Genomic DNA, 17,159 nt, shown 5'->3' with positions numbered 1-17,159 from the left:
GTGATGAGTGCATATTTTACTTTCTATCATTTTGAGCACTTCACCAAGATGTATGTGATACGGGAGAGTAACCCATGATCCTAATCGATTGTGTATTCGCATTCAAAAGCAAAATTTAAATAATGCACAAACTTAGGGGGTCAAAGCGATGATGTTTTTCAATCTTATAATCATTTGTCGAAGCTTTAATCTATATGTTGTCATCAATTACCAAAAAGGGAAAGATTGAAAGTGCAACTATCCCTGGGTGGTTTTGGTAATTCCTAAGAACATATAGCTCATTGAACTAATGCTCTTTTAAGATGATCATTTCAGAAAGTTCAGTGATTGGCATGGCATGGACTAGGAATGTGGACCCCTCAAAATGCTAAAGACACATATTGGCAAAAACTCAAGACTCTACATTTTCATTTTAGTGATCAAAGATCACATTGAGTCCATAGGAAAAGCCAATACTATTAAAAGGGGATGAGGTGTTGCTTAATGGCTTGCTTGCTCAAAATGCTTAGTGATATGCTCCAAAAGCCCTCAACCACTTTCTCATATCCACATATGTCCCAAACCAAAAGTCAAAGTCGGCCCCACCGATTTGATCTATCCGGCGCGACCGAGTTCATTTGACATAGCCATAGCCAGAAACCCTAATCAGTTCGGTCTCACCGATAGGGATCTCGGTCTCACTGAGATGGGATTGCAAACTCTCCGTTTCCCTTCGTAACATTTCGGACTAACCGAGATGAGCGATCGTTCCCACCGAGTTCGCAATTCAAACTCTCTGTTTTCTTTTCATAACGCTTCGGTCTCACCGAAATGAGCGATCGGTCCCACCAAGTTTGCCTGACAACTCTCTGTTTGCCTATTATAGAAATCGGTCACACCGAGTTTATGTGATCGGTCTCACCAAGATTACGTTATGCCCTAAACCTAATGAAATCGGTCCCACCGGGTTGACATGTCGGTCCCACCGAAAAGCCTAATGTTCACATTTTGAATTGAATCGGTCCGGCCGAGTTTGAGTACGGTCTCACCGTGTTTGTTAAATTGTGTGTAACGGTTAAATTTTGTGTGGAGGCTATATATACCCCTCCACCCATCCTCCATTTGTGGATAGAACTATCAGCACGTGCCTACACTTCTACCATACATTTTCTGAGATATAACCACCTACTCATGTGTTGAGACCAAGATATTTCAATCCAACCACAAGAATCTTGATCTATACCCTTCCCCAAGTTGCTTTCCACTCAAATCATCTGTCTACCAAATCCAAATCTATGTGAGAGAGAGAGAAAGAGTTGAGTGTTGGGGAGACTATCATTTGAAGCACAAGAGCAAGAAGTTCATCATCAACACACCATCTATTACCTTTTGGAGAGTGGTGTCTACTAGATTGGTTAGGTGTCACTTGGGAGCCCCCTTCAAGATTGTGGAGTTGAACCAAGGAGTTTGTAAGGGCAAGGAGATCACCTACTTCGTGAAGATCTACCCAAGTGAGGCAAGTCCTTCATGGGCGATGGTCATGGTGGGATAGACAAGGTTGCTTCTTTGTGGACCCTTCGTGGGTGGAGCCCCCCGTGGACTCGCGCAACTGTTACCCTTCGTGGGTTGAAGTCTCCATCAACGTGGATGTACGATAGCACCACCTATCGAAACCACGCCAAAAATCTCCGTGTCTACATTGAGTTTGCTCCCTCCAAACTCCTCCCTTTACCTTCATATGCAATGATTTACATTCCGCTGCTATACTCTTAGAATTGCATGTGTAGGTTGATTGCTTGACTTGTGCTAAGTTGCTAGATTTTTATTTGATCAAGTAGTCTAATCACCTCCCCCCTAGACATACTTCCGATCCTATATAACGCCTGGAGTTCGGCGAAGAGAACGGGGAAGTTGTTGTGGTCCCAGCTTTCACCCACTATTGCGCGGAAACAACTCCAGAGGAATTTCGCGGACACGCAGGTGAAGAAGATATGGTTCGAATCCTCTTCAGGACCGCAGAGCGGGCTTAGCCTGTTGCCATGGCCCTTGTGCTTCAGAACCTCCACGCCGGACGGGAGGCGGCCGCGGATCCATTGCCACACGAATATGCTTATCTTCAAAGGGAGCCGGATCTCCCAGATGGTGGTGAGAGCCTTGGGTCTCAGGGAGGAGGCGATAGCCTGGTATAGCGATTTAGTGGAGAATTGACCAGATGGCTCTAGCCGCCACCTGGTGCGGTCATCTCCAATGCTCAGATCTGGCTCGTGTAGTGCGATGCAGGCAAGCGAGTCTTGCCAATCGGCGTTTTCCACCGGGCCGGAAGGCCTCCGGAACACCAGTTGCCCTAAGTCAATAAGGGTCTCCTCAACAGAGATCCGCGGTTCTACCGCAATGGCGAACAGATCAGGAAAGCGTGCCACGAAGGGGGCGTCACCAGCTCATCGATTGAATCAAAACAGTGTGGTTGTGCCAGATCCCACCGTAATCGAAGTCCCGATGCAAAGGACTGGGAGGAGCTGAATAATAGATTGCCAGAACTACGAGCCACCAGAGCGCAGACAGAAGACGAGCGGCTGGCCACGGAGGTATTTCTGCTGAATGATGCGGAGCCACAAGCCACCCTCTCCGTTCGCAATCCGCCAATGCCATCTAGTTAGGAGGGCAATGTTCATGCGTTTGGATGACATAATCTTGAGGCCACCCTGATCGTGAGGCTTATAGATCTCAGTCCACTCTTTTCCCCTCTTCTTTTTTAATGCATGATACACAAGCGTGTGCGTATTCTTAAAGAAAGAAATTTAATCTGCATACTCACCGGAGCATCCCATAGTGTAATTTGCAGGGATTTCAAAAGGAGATAATATTTTCCAAACCCACGGTTAGTTTTTGCCTCCATAAATGCATCAGCACCAGATATACTGTTCTCCGTAGCAGGGCAGGGATAGGTGTGAGGATTATTTGGACCATATTGTCTGGAATCACCTTCCAGATGAAAATATGAGCCCCACTTATGTGTGCCTTAATTGCTGTACATGTACTTGACAGTGAACTTTGAAATAACAAAAATGTTGACCCCAGCGATCAAAAATATGTTATTATGCTCCTGAGTCTGACTATATTTCCGCGTATTGGCCAGGTGCGAGAGGAAGAATGGCTGTGCCCTGCAGCCGCTTCAGTTTGTGATCATTCCAACAGTGTCAGCAGCTAGAGCTCCAGCGGGCCGCAAGCTGCAACCAGCCTAATCATGTTCGAAATGCAAGCAGAAGCAGTGACGCGCTCATCGCTCGTTTGATTACTTTTTTGAATAATGCAACAATTTGCCCGCGTCTCCGCGATATGCGCCATGTGCCCCTCGCCTGATGCATGGGCGCCCAAATGACAGGTCCACGAGGAGTTCCACGCCTTCCACTACCCCAACGCGCAGGCCTCGTCGCTCCTCTCCTCTCCACCGCCACGCCCAAAGTCACATTTGCCCATCTCTTTTTTTATGCCAAGCACGTAGCTGGAGCCTCGATGGACCTGATTGAGTTTGACGACACGAGGGATATAGCCAGCCAGCCATAAGTCAGAAGAAAGAGGAGGGGAGGAGAGGAGAGAGCTACAGCCTAGAGCTTTGCTTCCACGCCATGGGTAACTGCTTCGGCTCCGAAGAGGCCGACGTGGAGGCTGTCAAGGCAGTGGCGCATCATGCACATGCCAGAGGTATCGCCATGTTTCTCAATTGATCTTGTTCTACCTTGACTCCTTGATTCACCGTGTACTTTGGTCGATATTTACAACTTCTGACGCTTATGCAATCTGTGCTCATTCTACTCTCGCAGCAGCGATGGCGAGGCCCGGCATGGTCGCGCCCCAGCCCAATGCACACGCAGCGGCAGCAATGAGCTCCCCGGGGCAGCCTCGGAAGTCGCCGAGCGCGCCCACGACCTCCGGCAGCGGCAGCGGAAGCAGCCGTCCGGTGGCTGCAGGCGCCACGAATGGCGGCAGCGAGGCCAGCCCCAGCCGGGAGGGGAGGATCCTGGAGGCGCCCAACCTCCGGATCTTCACATTCGCGGAGCTCAAGGCCGCCACGCGGAACTTCAAGTCGGACACTCTCCTCGGCGAGGGCGGGTTCGGGCGGGTGCACAAGGGCTGGGTCGACGAGAAGACCATGAGCCCGGCCAGGAGCGGCGCCGGCATGCCCGTCGCCGTCAAGAAGCTCAACCCCGAGAGCCTGCAGGGCGTCCAAGAATGGCAGGTGAATGAAGCTACGTGGCTTTTGGTCAACCCGAACCATGTTCTGAGTCATCGACGTATTCACGTGGGCTGCGCATAGCATTGCATAATTCCCAACCGAAATGTGCGTGTGTGCCATCCATGATTATGCATGTTGAGTGATTGGCACGCACGTTGGCATGATGCCATTGGAGTTGCTGATTCGTGGCGGAATTGGTGTTGCAGTCGGAGGTGAATTTCCTGGGAAGGCTCATCCATCCCAACCTGGTGAGGCTGCTGGGGTACTGCTGGGAGGACAAGGAGCTCCTGCTTGTCTACGAGTACATGGCCAAGGGCAACCTCGAGGATCACCTCTTCAGAAGCGAGCCACGGAGTAAGTCCCGGCACATACATATCAACTGATTAGAGACGCAGACGGGGATAGCTAACACGACTAGCATTGTGCTCACCACCACCAGAAGGCGCGGGCGCGTTTCAGCCGCTGTCGTGGAGCCTCCGGCTGCGCGTGGCGATCGACGCGGCGCGCGGGCTGGCGTTCCTGCACTCCTCGGAGAAGCACGTCATCTACCGGGACTTCAAGGCCTCCAACATCCTCCTCGACACGGTACGTGCCGTGCGCTCGCCGGCGACCCTTCACGTTCCGCATGCACCGGTCACACGCGCGCGCGCATCGCGCACGTCTAACCTAACCCTCCTCTCCCGCGCTCCGCATGCAGCAATTCCACGCGAAGCTCTCGGACTTCGGGCTGGCCAAGGACGGGCCGGCGGGCGGCAGCAGCCACGTGACCACCCGGGTGATGGGCACCTACGGCTACGCGGCGCCGGAGTACGTGGCGACGGGGCACCTGTACGTGAAGAGCGACGTGTACGGCTACGGCGTGGTGCTGCTGGAGGTGCTGACGGGCCTGCGCGCGCTGGACACGGACCGGCCCAGCGGCCAGCACAGCCTGGTGGACTGGGCCAAGCCGCACCTGGCGGACCGCCGCAAGCTGGCGCGCCTCATGGACCCGCGCCTCGAGGGCCAGTACTCGTCCAGGGGCGCGCAGCGGGCGGCGCAGCTCACGCTGCGCTGCCTCGCCGCCGACCACACCAACCGCCCGTCCATGAAGGAGGTCGTCGCCGTGCTCCAGGAGGTCGAGTCCATGTCCAGGGGCGGCTCCGTCGGCTCGGCGTCGCCGCGACCGAACGCGCGGGGTGGACACGGTCACGGACAGTCGCCACGGCCAGGGTACATGTCGGAACGGGCCAGCCCGGCCGGCAGCCAGCACCCGTCTCCTCGAGTGAGGTAGCGACTGAAATTGTGCTGCGGCACTTGGATTTGCACGTGCCCCGTGATAATGATGTTGCTGCATCTGTCTTCTGGGCATGTTATTTTCATGTGTCATACATATGAATGTGCGGTAATCTATAGGTTGGCATGTTCGTATCGGAACTCAACTAGCACATCGTCAGCCAAAAAACGATCCACCCTGGAAGCCAGTTCAAATTTTGTCGCGAATGCCAGAGATCACACGGAGTTGCCTTTGCGGAATAAGGAAATCATGATCAACTTGCAGCCCTCACATTCTATTAGAGCATCTCCACTAAATCCTCTAAATAAGAATTCAGACACTTCTTGCGCAGCTGCTAAAGCAGATTGTCTAAAACCTGCCCCCATTTTTTTTTCCTATTTCTCTTCCTTCAGTGCATGGAGTACAACTTATTTGAACTCATGTTTGCATCACGATTATTAAAACATTTGTGTATTCACGGCATACAATTCAATAACATTTCAAGTCCATAATTCCAGTATAACATATAATCCAAATGAACGGAATGATGTATCGGTGAATCATGAAGACAAAGAACATTATGGAATAAAACTCTTTACCCTCGCAAAAATAAAATGAACAAACTATTGCCCACGGAGCTGCAACGTATGCTCAACTAGGTCATCTCGAAATTGCTCTGCTTAGTCTTCTATCTTTGGAGGCACTTCAATAGATGTGTAGGTTTGGTGCTGATGTCGCTCTGGTATCATGGTTGTCCCCACACGATCATACTCAAAATTCCTCTTTGATCTCACATGATGTCATCGTTTGCCAAAATGAGTTTTGATCCAAAAATCTAGCAAGTACATGAACAACCACAAAGCGATTTGCAATATCCCAAATGCTCTCTCAACATCCTTCCAGGCTGATTGAACCTTATTGAAATGAATTCTCTTCTCATCTTGTGGGTTAGAAATTTCTTCACAATTTCAAACCACAAGGGATATATGCCATCATCAAAGATAGTAGTCCACTGGGTATTGGTGACCATTGACTATAAAGTTCACCACTAGAGCATCACCATCGATATTGATGTCATTGTGCGACCAAGGTTTCCCAACGTATGAGTGCCAAATTTACAAATCTTGAGAAAGCAACAGCTTCAAGGATGATGTTTGGATTTGGTGCAACACTTTTGAATATTTGATATCGGGGGCAATGTTTTTCCTCCAAGACCAAGTGCACATGCTCACAATAAAAATAATGTTCTTTTAATAACATACCTGATTTTACAACAAACATGATTGTGTCTTCTAAATGCGAGTTTTTTCTCTCTGAAAAAACAACATATGCTGTGGAAAAAGAAAAAAAAACTATGCTCTAAAAGCTTTTTTACATCACAACATATGCCATTTCTTCACAAAACATAACACACACGTACAAACACATGAACATGTTTTTGTTGACATTTTTTTTTACTATTTTCTGAATTTAGTGCTCATCCCGGAGCATGTGAGCCTAAGCTCTATTTTGAATACCAGATCTGGTGCCACCATTTATGAGTTTGTTCGACTGCAACTGTTACGGAAATATGCAACTTGATCTTATTAGGAGGCCAAAGCCATCATATATACATGTACAAGAGAATGCCAAGAGGCTAGAATACAAAAGGCCAAAGGCCATCATCAATATAACTCTAACACCCCCCCTCAAACTCATGGTATATCAACAACACTGAGTTTGGAGAGGTGAAATCCATGCTGCGCTCTAGTCTGTGCCTTCGTGAAGAAGTCTGCTAGCTGTAACTCGGAAGGCACATACTGAAGACCAATAACATGATCCTGCACAGCAGCGCGCACAAAAAAAAGCATCAACACCAATATGCTTGGTAAGCTCATGCTTCACCGGGTCCCGTGCAATACTGATAGCACTTGTACTGTCTGACAAGAGGGTGGTAGGTGTAGTAACAGAAACACCAAAATCCTCCAATAACCATCGTAACCAAGTCACCTCTGTCGTCAGAAGAGCCATAGCTCGCAACTCAGCCTCTGCACTCGAACGAGAAACTGCAGTCTGTTTCTTCGTCTTCCAAGCAATGAGAGAACCACCAAGAAAAACACAGTAAGCAGAAAGTGAACGGCGGTCCGAAGGATCACTGGCCCACGTAGCATCTGAATAGGCCCGGAGCTGTAACGAGCTGGAACGGGGGAAAAAGAGACGACGAGAGATGGTGCCACGAAGATATCATAGAACACGAAGAAGGTGACTATAGTGAATTGAAGTGGGAGCAGAAACAAACTGACTCAGAATATGGACAGGATAGGAGATATCCGGACGTGTGACAGCAAGATAGACAAGACTCCCAACAAGATGACGATAACGTGTCGGATCAGACAATGGCTCACCATCTGAGGCACGAAGGTGAAGATTGAGCTCCATAGGAGTCTCAACAGTGCGCTCATCACTAAGAGCCGCACGAGTAAGAAGATCCTGGATATACTTTTCTTGGGAAATAAAAAAGCCATCAGGGGTGGATGAAACCTCAATCCCAAGAAAGTAACGAAGAGGACCAAGATCAGACATTAAGAACTACTCACTGAGGCGGGCCTTGACAATGGCAATGTACTCAGAATCGTCGCCAGTGATGATCATGTCATCAACATATAGAAGAAGAAGAGTCCTACCACGAGCAGAAAGGTGGACAAACAACGCTGGATCATGAGCACTGGGCAAAAAACCAGCGGCAGTCACCACAGAGGCGAAGCGCTCAAACCAGGCACGGGGGGCTTTCTTAAGGCCATAAAGAGAGCGACGAAGACGACAAACCATGCCATCAGGAACAGAATACCCAGGTGGTGGCTGCATATAAACCTCCTCACGCAACTCGCCGTTTAGAAAGGCATTCTTCACATCAAGCTGAGACACAGACCAATGGCGAACAGAGGCCACGGCGAGAAGTGTACGGACAGTGGTCATATGGGCCACGGGAGCAAAAGTCTCATCGTAATCGCGACCATGCTCTTGCTGAAAGCCACGAACCACAAGACGAGCTTTATAACGCTCAAGAGAACCATCAGAGCGAGTCTTTATCTTATAGACCCACTTACAAGTGATGGGACGAACACCGGGAGGAAGAGAAACCAGATCCCACGTGTCGGTGCGCTCAAGAGAAGCAATCTCCTCTGCCATCGCAAACTGCCATTCAGGATGCACAATAGCATCTCGACAAGAAGTCGGCTCAAGAACGGTCGAAAGACCATAGCGAGAAGGAGAATATCGGACAGGGGGCGGACAAGGCCGAGAACGAAGACCATAAGTCGGCTGAGAGGAGGAAGATGACACACTAGAAGTAGAGGGCGCATCAGTAGACTCATCCACAATACGTGGACGACGAGTATAATGAAAAGGAAAGGAGGGAAGAGGTGGAATGACTGGAGACGGAGATGGGGAATGTATCGATGAAGGTGGAGAAGGTGAAGGTATCGGTGATGAAGGTGGAGAAGGTGATGATATCGATGATGAAGGTGGAGAATCATGTGATGAGGGAGGAGAAGAAATCGTTGGAGAGGACGGCGTCGAATCTGCAACAGCGGGACGAGGAGTAGGAATACTGGGCACAGAGGGAGGTGTATCGGGAAAAGTAAGAAAATAGATGTCCTCCGTGGAAAAGGTCGAGGAGGATGGACGCGGGTAGAAAGGACGAGACTCATCAAAGGTCACATCCCGGGAAATACGCATCCGACGACCGACAGGATCCCAACACCGATAGCCCTTATGCTCATCACTGTATCCGAGAAAGACACACTCAACAGACTGAGCGGTCAGTTTGGTGCGTTCACGAGGGGCAAGCAAAACATAGCAAACGCAACCAAACAAACGAAGCGCCGAATAATCAGGAGAACGACCAGAAAGATGCTCGAGAGGAATACCACCCTGTAGGGCAACAGATGGCTGAATGTTGATGAGATATGTGGAAGTGGTAACAGCCTCAGCCCAGAAGTGAGGCGGAAGAGAGGCGGCGATCATCATTGCACGCGCTGTCTCAAGAAGGTGACGATGCTTGCGCTCAGCCACACCATTCTGAGCATGAGCACCAGGGCAAGAGAACTGAGTAAGAGTACCTTGCTCCGCAAGGAATCATCGCAATGCATGGGAGATATACTCACCAGCTGAATCTGCGCGAAATACACGAATAGGAGTGGAAAACTGGGTATGAACCATGGCAGCAAATTTTTTATATATGGATAAGACCTCACTACGAGAAGACATGAAATAGATCCAAGTGTACCGAGAAAAATCATCTATAAAGATAATATAGTAGCGATGACCCCCTTTCGAAGCGAAGGGAGCTGGACCCCAAACATCAGAGTGAACGAGATCAAAAGGGCGCTCGGACACTGACTCGCTGTGAGGATAAGGTAGCTGAATCTGCTTACCAAACCGACAACCCAGACAATCCAACGAAGCGTTACCAGAGACAGAACCCAGAACACCGCGATGAACCAAAGACGAGAGACGAGAACCACATAAATGGCCAAGACGATGATGCCACTGCTGAAAAGAGCTAGTAGATGCAGCAACAGGGGCTGCGATACTAGCGGCGGTGGCAGCAGACGGAAGGCGAAGCCAGTCAAGCTTCCAGAGACCATCAGGGCATCGAGGGCCAGCACCAATCAGAGCGCCCGTGCGACGATCCTGAACGGAACACGAATCAAAGTCGAGAATGACCCTACAACTAGAGTCAACAATCTGACCACCAGATATTAGTTGCATGGTAAGTCGAGGAACATGAGCGGCAGAGGGAACATGAAATGAAGAAGTGCTAAGTGTGCCTCGACTAGCTACGGGGAGTGGAGTGCCATCAGCCGTAAGAACACGAACATGAGAGTCGACAGGTCGAACGGAGGTCAAAGTGGAAGAATCGTAAGTCATGAAAAGATGCTCCAGTATCAAGAATCCATGGGGATGTACCTGAATGAGTAGACAGTGGTTTCTCGATGCCAGAAGGGTCAGTCACAGAACCCGCAGAACCTGTCGATGAAGAATCCCAAGTAGCAAGTAGGCATCGCAGCTGCGCAATCTCACGCGCAGACAGAGACACGGCGGAAGAGGTCGAAGTAAAAACACCCGTGGAAGCCGATGATGAGCAGTCGCCACCATCCGTGGAAGCCGTGTGTAGAGTCGACTGAGAGTAGTCACTGTCGCGCGCGGAAGCCGCGAGAGGTGTCGGTGTAGAGTAGGCACCGCCTCTGCAGGCAGAAACCGCGAGAGGAGTCGTCGAATAACCTCCATCACAGTCTGTTGAAGACGTCGTAGATGACAATATCACAGATGGACCAACACCAAGCACCGAGCGACGGCGTATGTGCGAGACGGGATCAATATATGGAACACCGTCAGAAGTGTGCGGACAGCCACGAAGACGCGGGCGAAACATCATATCAGGTTTTCCTTCTTTTTTTTATTGAACAGCCAGATCACGAACGCAGTGGCGGTGGCGGCCCACGTCAAGCCCCGATCACGATCGATTCAGGCAGCGATCGCACGGCAGACGTGAGGGAAGACGCGGGCGTCGTTGGCTGGCCGCGCGGGAGACGCCGTGACCAGCGTGTACCAACCGAAGCACGGGAGGCCAGCCAAACTAGGACCAAATCGATCCAGAGGAGCAGACCACAACGACTCGATCCAGAGGAGAAACGGCGGCCGGCGTCTGGATGTGGAATCGGTGGCCAACAGCTTGGATGTGGAATCGGCGGCCGGCGGATTGAGGCGGAAACGGCGGCCGGCTACACCACACGAGCAGGCGTGGTGGTGATGCACGGGATCCGGCGGCCAGCAGCAGCAAACGACGGCCGGTGGCTGGAAGCGGAATCGGCGGCCGGCGGCACCACACGAGCGGGCGCGGTGGTGAAGCACGGATCCGGCGGCCAGCAGCAGGAATTGGTGGACAGCGGCCAGCACAAGAATCACTGGCCGGCTCGATCTGAAGATTGGAACAGAGAGCAGCTTACTCGGAGCAGCAGCGTTTGACAAAATTTTTGAAGGTGTGGCAAGCAGCAGTCACCGGAGCAGAGGAACGGCCACGACGAAAGTGACAGCTGGCAAAGAGAGAGCACGGCGGCGGAAGGAAGCAATCAAGCACGAGTTGCGAGTGCTAAAAAAAACCCTAAGCTCTAATACCATGTTACGGAAAAATGCAACTTGATCTTATTAGGAGGCCAAAGCCATCATATATACATGTATAAGAGAATGCCTAGAGGCTAGAATACAAAAGGCCAAAGGCCATCATCAATATAACTCTAACAGCAACATCTAACCCATTGTCCAAAAAAAAACCTCTCCTAACCTTATTTACTAACCCACATAGATTTTTTTTTTATGAAAAAGCAATTACCCCAACCTCTGCATCACATGATGCACACAGCCAAGCACACATAGATTGGACACAATTGACAATTTCAACGTAATTCACGCTAAGACTCGACATGTACAGAACAATACGACCCATGAGCAGATCATGCCACTATTGCACATTCAAACATTCAGTTATAATATAGAGGCCAAAAAGCAATGACAGCAGCCAAAAAAAATTCCAAGGGATTCAATGCGCTGAATATTGCACAGTACATGCCCATGACACAAAAAACTAGCACTTGCCCATATTTACCTGCTACTTCAACAGCTGTTCTATTCTGATGGACCAACGGTTGCCTGCGCAAATCTCGGTCGGCTACTAAGACTCAGAAGTCAGAATTTCTCCACAAAAACTAAAATCCGTCAGAAGCATTCGCCCAGCACATTCAGCACCGATGCCACCTGATGAGGAGATGATGATTATATTCCACAAGCTTTGTTTGTTGGCTCTACGGTCAGATGCAAAATCAGGCTATGAAGCTTTAGCACTCTCTCTGGACAGCATTTCTTCTTCAGCATGTCTCAGAGTCTCCCGGAAAGCTTGCAGCGAACTGGACGCGAAGCTCTCCAAGGACTGAAGCACCCGGCTCAAGCTCACCTGCAGGCTGTCTGCCTCAAGAAAATGCGCCTGGTACGTTTGCGCCGTCGGAAGCAGGCTCTGCCGGCCCGGCACCAGGGCCAGCTTCCTGTTCAGTGTGTCTGCCTCCCTGTTAATCTCCACGGACTTCCTCTCCAGAATCCTGTTCCACTTCTCTCTTTCCCGGGTCACGAAGATCAGCTCGCTTGGCTCAACGGCGGCTCTGTGCTCGCACTGGTTGCGCACGCTGGACACGAGGGCCTGCATGGCGGTGACCACTTCCTTCTCAGAAATCCGATCCATGGCCTGCGACCAGGTGTTGCAGATGACGAACACGAGAGGCGCGCCCACCCTTCCGGGAGAGTAGGGAGGAGCTCCGTCGGGCGTCTCCTCCTGCTGATAGTTGAGGCACAGCGCCAGCCACCCGTTCAGTGCCTTCACGAAGCTCCTTTGCGCGTTTACCCAAGAGCAGAAATTCACAATCCATTTAACCAGGTCCACTTCAAGCTCCATTGCTAGATCCCGACTGATCCCGCCGGAGATGGTCGAATCCAGGTTCTTCGCCTCCGATATTGCTTCACACTGAGTCTGGTAGCAGTCCAGCTTTTCTTGCCACATCTTTACAAACCTGCAAAGAGGGATTTGTCAGTATTTTGATGCAAGCTAGGTTCTGTGGGATAAGAAATGCAAGATTGCAAAGAAAGAAACCGAGAGTGTTCAGGAAAGTTCACCTAGGGTAAATGCATGTAGGGATATTGATTACTCGAAAACATGAGTTTTTTTTACAAAAAAAAACATACATGTGCACTGTAAATGCAGGACTGTAGAGTTAGCCTCTACACAATATGTAAAAATTTCCAGGCAGCTGCACTGAAACTTAATAACCTACTGGACTGAGAATGTTACTCCCTCCGTCCCACAATATAAGCGGGAGGGAGTACTTCCTAATACTAGAAGATTGTACAAACTAGACAAGCAGACAACCAGTGTAAAGGCGGAAGTAGTGTACCGACAGGGAACTAATTGAAATATGTACCTAAGATGTCAAGGCAAAAAATTAGAGCGTACCCTTGGATTAAGGCCATAATTTGTGGGCACAATTCCTCATCCCTAACTCTGTTTATCTTTTTTGAAACCTTAGCAATAACTCGCACAGCCATTCTTATTTTTGCCGACAGCTTCCTGACCAAATTTTGAGTCGCCTCGATCTTCTGAGCTTCAGCACCCTTTTGGTCCAAGAACTTCAGCCGCTTGGAGTTCTTGGCTAGCAGGAGGCGCATTTTTTCTTCAGACTGGAAGAGGAAAACATAACAAAAATAATCAGATGTAGCACAGTAGTTAACACGGGTGCATATGAGAAAAATAATCTCAGTTTAAAAGAAAAAACAAGTCCCACATTATTGAAACTAGTGCTGCATAAGAGATTTCCATACTAAAATGATCATCTGTTTACTAAGGAGCCAACAACATAGTTTAAATGAAATCTAATATTGTTATGCATAAGAAACCTAGTAAAAAGGTATCCGTGTGTAGCATCATTTTTTTTTGCATGGGTTAGTGTAGCATCCTTTCAAATGAAACTAAACATCAGAAGAGAAACCCACAAACTCAAAAGTACATCTAATACCATTACAGAAGTGTCTAAATTACTTTAAATATGGCACATAAATTTAAATATTCCTAATCTGGCTATTTGGTCTCCAGAAAGGAGCTTTTACACGATATTACTAAGACCTTTTCCTAAAGAAGCAGAACACCTGGCATTCCATTGATCTCAGCCTTGCCATGCCAGGATCAACATTTCATCTTACTGCATAGCTGCCTATAGGCACCAGCTTACGGATGTTGTCATTGCGCAAAGATGGCACTACGAAAGGATGACACTCTGCTTTCAGTAAATATTTGTCACCAGTAGTATTTAGTAGGAGTCGAACAAAAACAATTGCACCCTACATATCAGTTAACTTGAGAAAGTACTCCAACATACCTACGAGCAGTTACTAACATATCATTCCAGCACAGAGTAAATTCAGGTATTACTTCAACAGAATCGGAGGTGAATACATACCTTAACCTCATTATATAATTTCTTCTCCCAGATATAGAGTTTCTGCAGGGTGACCGATAAGCTCCTCCCCCCTTCAGCCACCTTCTTCCAACCTCCAACATCCAACTCTTCACCTCCGTACGCTGAATTTGGTAATGCAGCCGTCGACACCATCCGAGACGAAACTATTTCGAAATACCAATAAATCGATCAGTGACACCAAGAATCGACGACATCAAAGTATATCAGAGTATATATACGCCACAGTGTATATCAGAAAATATGCCAGTTCTAGAAGCAACAAATAGTTCGCCATAACATCAATGAATCTAAACTAATCAGAGTACATGCATGAACTCACCATGGTACACTGAGCTGCGGGGGTGGTATTGGTAACTCCGCCTGTCCACCTCCAGGATCGGTGCGACCGCCCAGACTGCATCCGCCGCTCGAACAAACTGCGCCTTGATCTCCCCGGCGAAGTCTGCACTCTCCGATGACTTCCGGTGAGTCCGCACGGAGGCTGAGACATTAGGCTGCGCTGGCGCATGTTGCCGCGCCATGCCACCTCCGGAGAGCACTCCCTTATCGACAACACAATTCTCCTCTTCGCTGCTGCTCATGCCGCCGACCGAGCTGCGTCGGCTGCGAGCACCGCCACTCCCGGTCATATAGTGCTCGCTGGACACCTCCTTGACGACCGCGTCGTCCTCCTCGAGCTCCGGGATGCCCTCCTCCTCCCGCACGTCCCGCGAGCACCGGCTCGGCGTGTACGGTGTCGTCGCCGTGGTCCCGGCGCCGGCAGCATCGTAACAGTAGTTGTCGTGCACTTGGTAGTCGTCGAACACATTGAAGAAGTCCCACGAGCTCGCCCTCGGCGGCGACGGCGGGGGAGCAGGCGCCTTACCTGCCGGCGTGGCCTCTCCTCCGTACGAGTAATACCGCGCGTTCCCGCCCGCCGGGTCGGAGGAGCCGAAGTAGACGCGCTCCGACGCGGGCGCGCGCTGCTCGACGGCGACCGAGGCCGGAGGCGGGCGGCTCCGCGCGTAGTAGAGCTGCAGCGACCCCGGCGGGTACCCGAACGGTGGCTCGGGCTCGTAGCCGTACCCGTACCCGTACCCGTAATGCGGGAACAGCAGCGCGTGCGGGTGCGGGTGCGCGTGGTGGAGTTGGTCGTGGACGCGGCGGGGAGGCGAGGAGGCGACGGAGCCGGAGTCGGATCCGGAGGAGGGCGCGAAGTCGATGTGCGAGGAGGAGTGCGGGGGCGAGGAGGGCTGCGGCGCCGCTGGCGGGGGGTCGACGGCCTTGGCATTGGCGGCGACGGGGAGCGTGATCCCCGTGCGCGGGCGGGCGGAGGCGGAGACGAGGAGGAGGTGGAGCGAGGAGGAGACGGAGAGGAGCGAGCCGGCGAGCGCGGCGTGCGCGGCCCCGAGCGCGTCGCGGTGGCGGACGGCGACCGCGAGCAGGTCGGCCCGGCCGCGGCACAGCGCCACCGCCTCCTGCTCGTCCAGCTTGGACCCCTTGCACCCCATCGCCGGCGCGTCCTTGTTACCTCGGTTGTTCGCTAGTGCAACTGCCAATCAACACAGGCAGGAACGATCGATCGGCCCCGGGGCCGGGCTTATAAGCGGCCGTGTCGTCCCGCCACGATGATGACACCGACGGACCTGGGGGGTTGATGGGGAAATGATATCGAGGCGTGCGGAGAGGAGGCGAGGGCTGCGTGTGTGTGTGTGTAGTGGAGGCGGAGCGGAGCGGAGCAAAGTGGGGGAGGGGGTGGGGGTGGGAATCTGCTCTTGCCGTTTTGCTTGGGGAAATTTGTTTGCACTCGCTCCACTCGCCCCTTCCTTCTTTTTCCGGGCTCGATTTGGCAGGGGCAGGGGTGCTGCTGCGCCCCTTGTTTTCTTGCGGTGGGGGAAAAGGCCAGGCGAGGGCAGCACCACCAGGCCGTCATGTTATTTTCGGCTCTCTCCATTTAACCAGTTTTGTTTGTTTCCTTTTGGAAGCGAGGCGAGGACTGCTGCGGCTGCTGCTGCGTCTGGCGCGCCATGGAGTTGCGCGCAGGCTTTGGCTTCGGCCTGGTGGCATGGCGCAGGCAGGCATTGACGCCCGGCTTGAAGGCCGCGGTACGGCCTTGACCGGTCTCCATCCATCTCCATCACCGGATCAACGCCAACTGCCCTGCCCTGCTCTGCTCTGGCGAGAGGATACGCTGCGGTGGCGCGCTGCTGTTTTCCCTGCTGGGGGCTGCCGTGCCGCGCTAGGCTTAAGGTTTTCGCATTGCCATTGCATTTTTTTTCTTTTTTCTTTTGTTGGGAAAGGCCGAAAGGGTACTGGAGTGCCCATCGATTACTGTTAGTAGGGTGTGCAGGACTCTGCAAAATCTCAGCCGAGTAAAAGAGCAAACGTACCGCTGCCCGAATGAGATGATGATCATGTACCGCCCCGGCGACAGGCCGTCTTTTGCTTTGCCTTTTCTTCCCCTCTTTGCAGCCCATGCCACATTGTTGACGCTTCTTCCACGATAAGGCTTTCGCTATTTTCAGGATGGAACATGCACCTGATATAATATGCCTCACGCTTCAACTAGGCACGCAAATTAGTCAGAAAGAAATTACTGAGCCAAACAAAGCGGATGTTTAGAATAAGTCCATGTTATCATATCTTGTGGCATTGT

General features: G+C 51.0%; 1 protein-coding gene and 1 pseudogene across 1 annotated transcript; one reads left to right on the top strand and one right to left on the bottom strand.

Moving 5' to 3' along the window:
- Nucleotides 1–3,526: 3,526 nt before the first annotated feature.
- Nucleotides 3,527–5,743, top strand: LOC125514063 (annotated as a pseudogene).
- Nucleotides 5,744–11,932: 6,189 nt separating this feature from the next.
- Nucleotides 11,933–16,236, bottom strand: LOC125514062 (protein ALTERED PHOSPHATE STARVATION RESPONSE 1-like). Its single transcript, XM_048679311.1, has 4 exons — nt 14,844–16,236; nt 14,504–14,667; nt 13,504–13,727; nt 11,933–13,063 (listed from the first exon to the last, which is right to left on the bottom strand). The coding sequence occupies exons 1-4, from the start codon at nt 16,012–16,014 to the stop codon at nt 12,331–12,333; spliced, it is 2,292 nt and encodes a 763-aa protein (XP_048535268.1). The 5' UTR covers nt 16,015–16,236; the 3' UTR covers nt 11,933–12,330.
- Nucleotides 16,237–17,159: the final 923 nt, after the last annotated feature.

This window comes from Triticum urartu, chromosome 6, assembly GCF_003073215.2.
Source record: "Triticum urartu cultivar G1812 chromosome 6, Tu2.1, whole genome shotgun sequence".
Classification (NCBI taxonomy): domain Eukaryota; kingdom Viridiplantae; phylum Streptophyta; class Magnoliopsida; order Poales; family Poaceae; genus Triticum; species Triticum urartu.
Note: the sequence above shows the minus strand (reverse complement) of the source record. Positions and strands in the feature narration are given on the sequence as shown.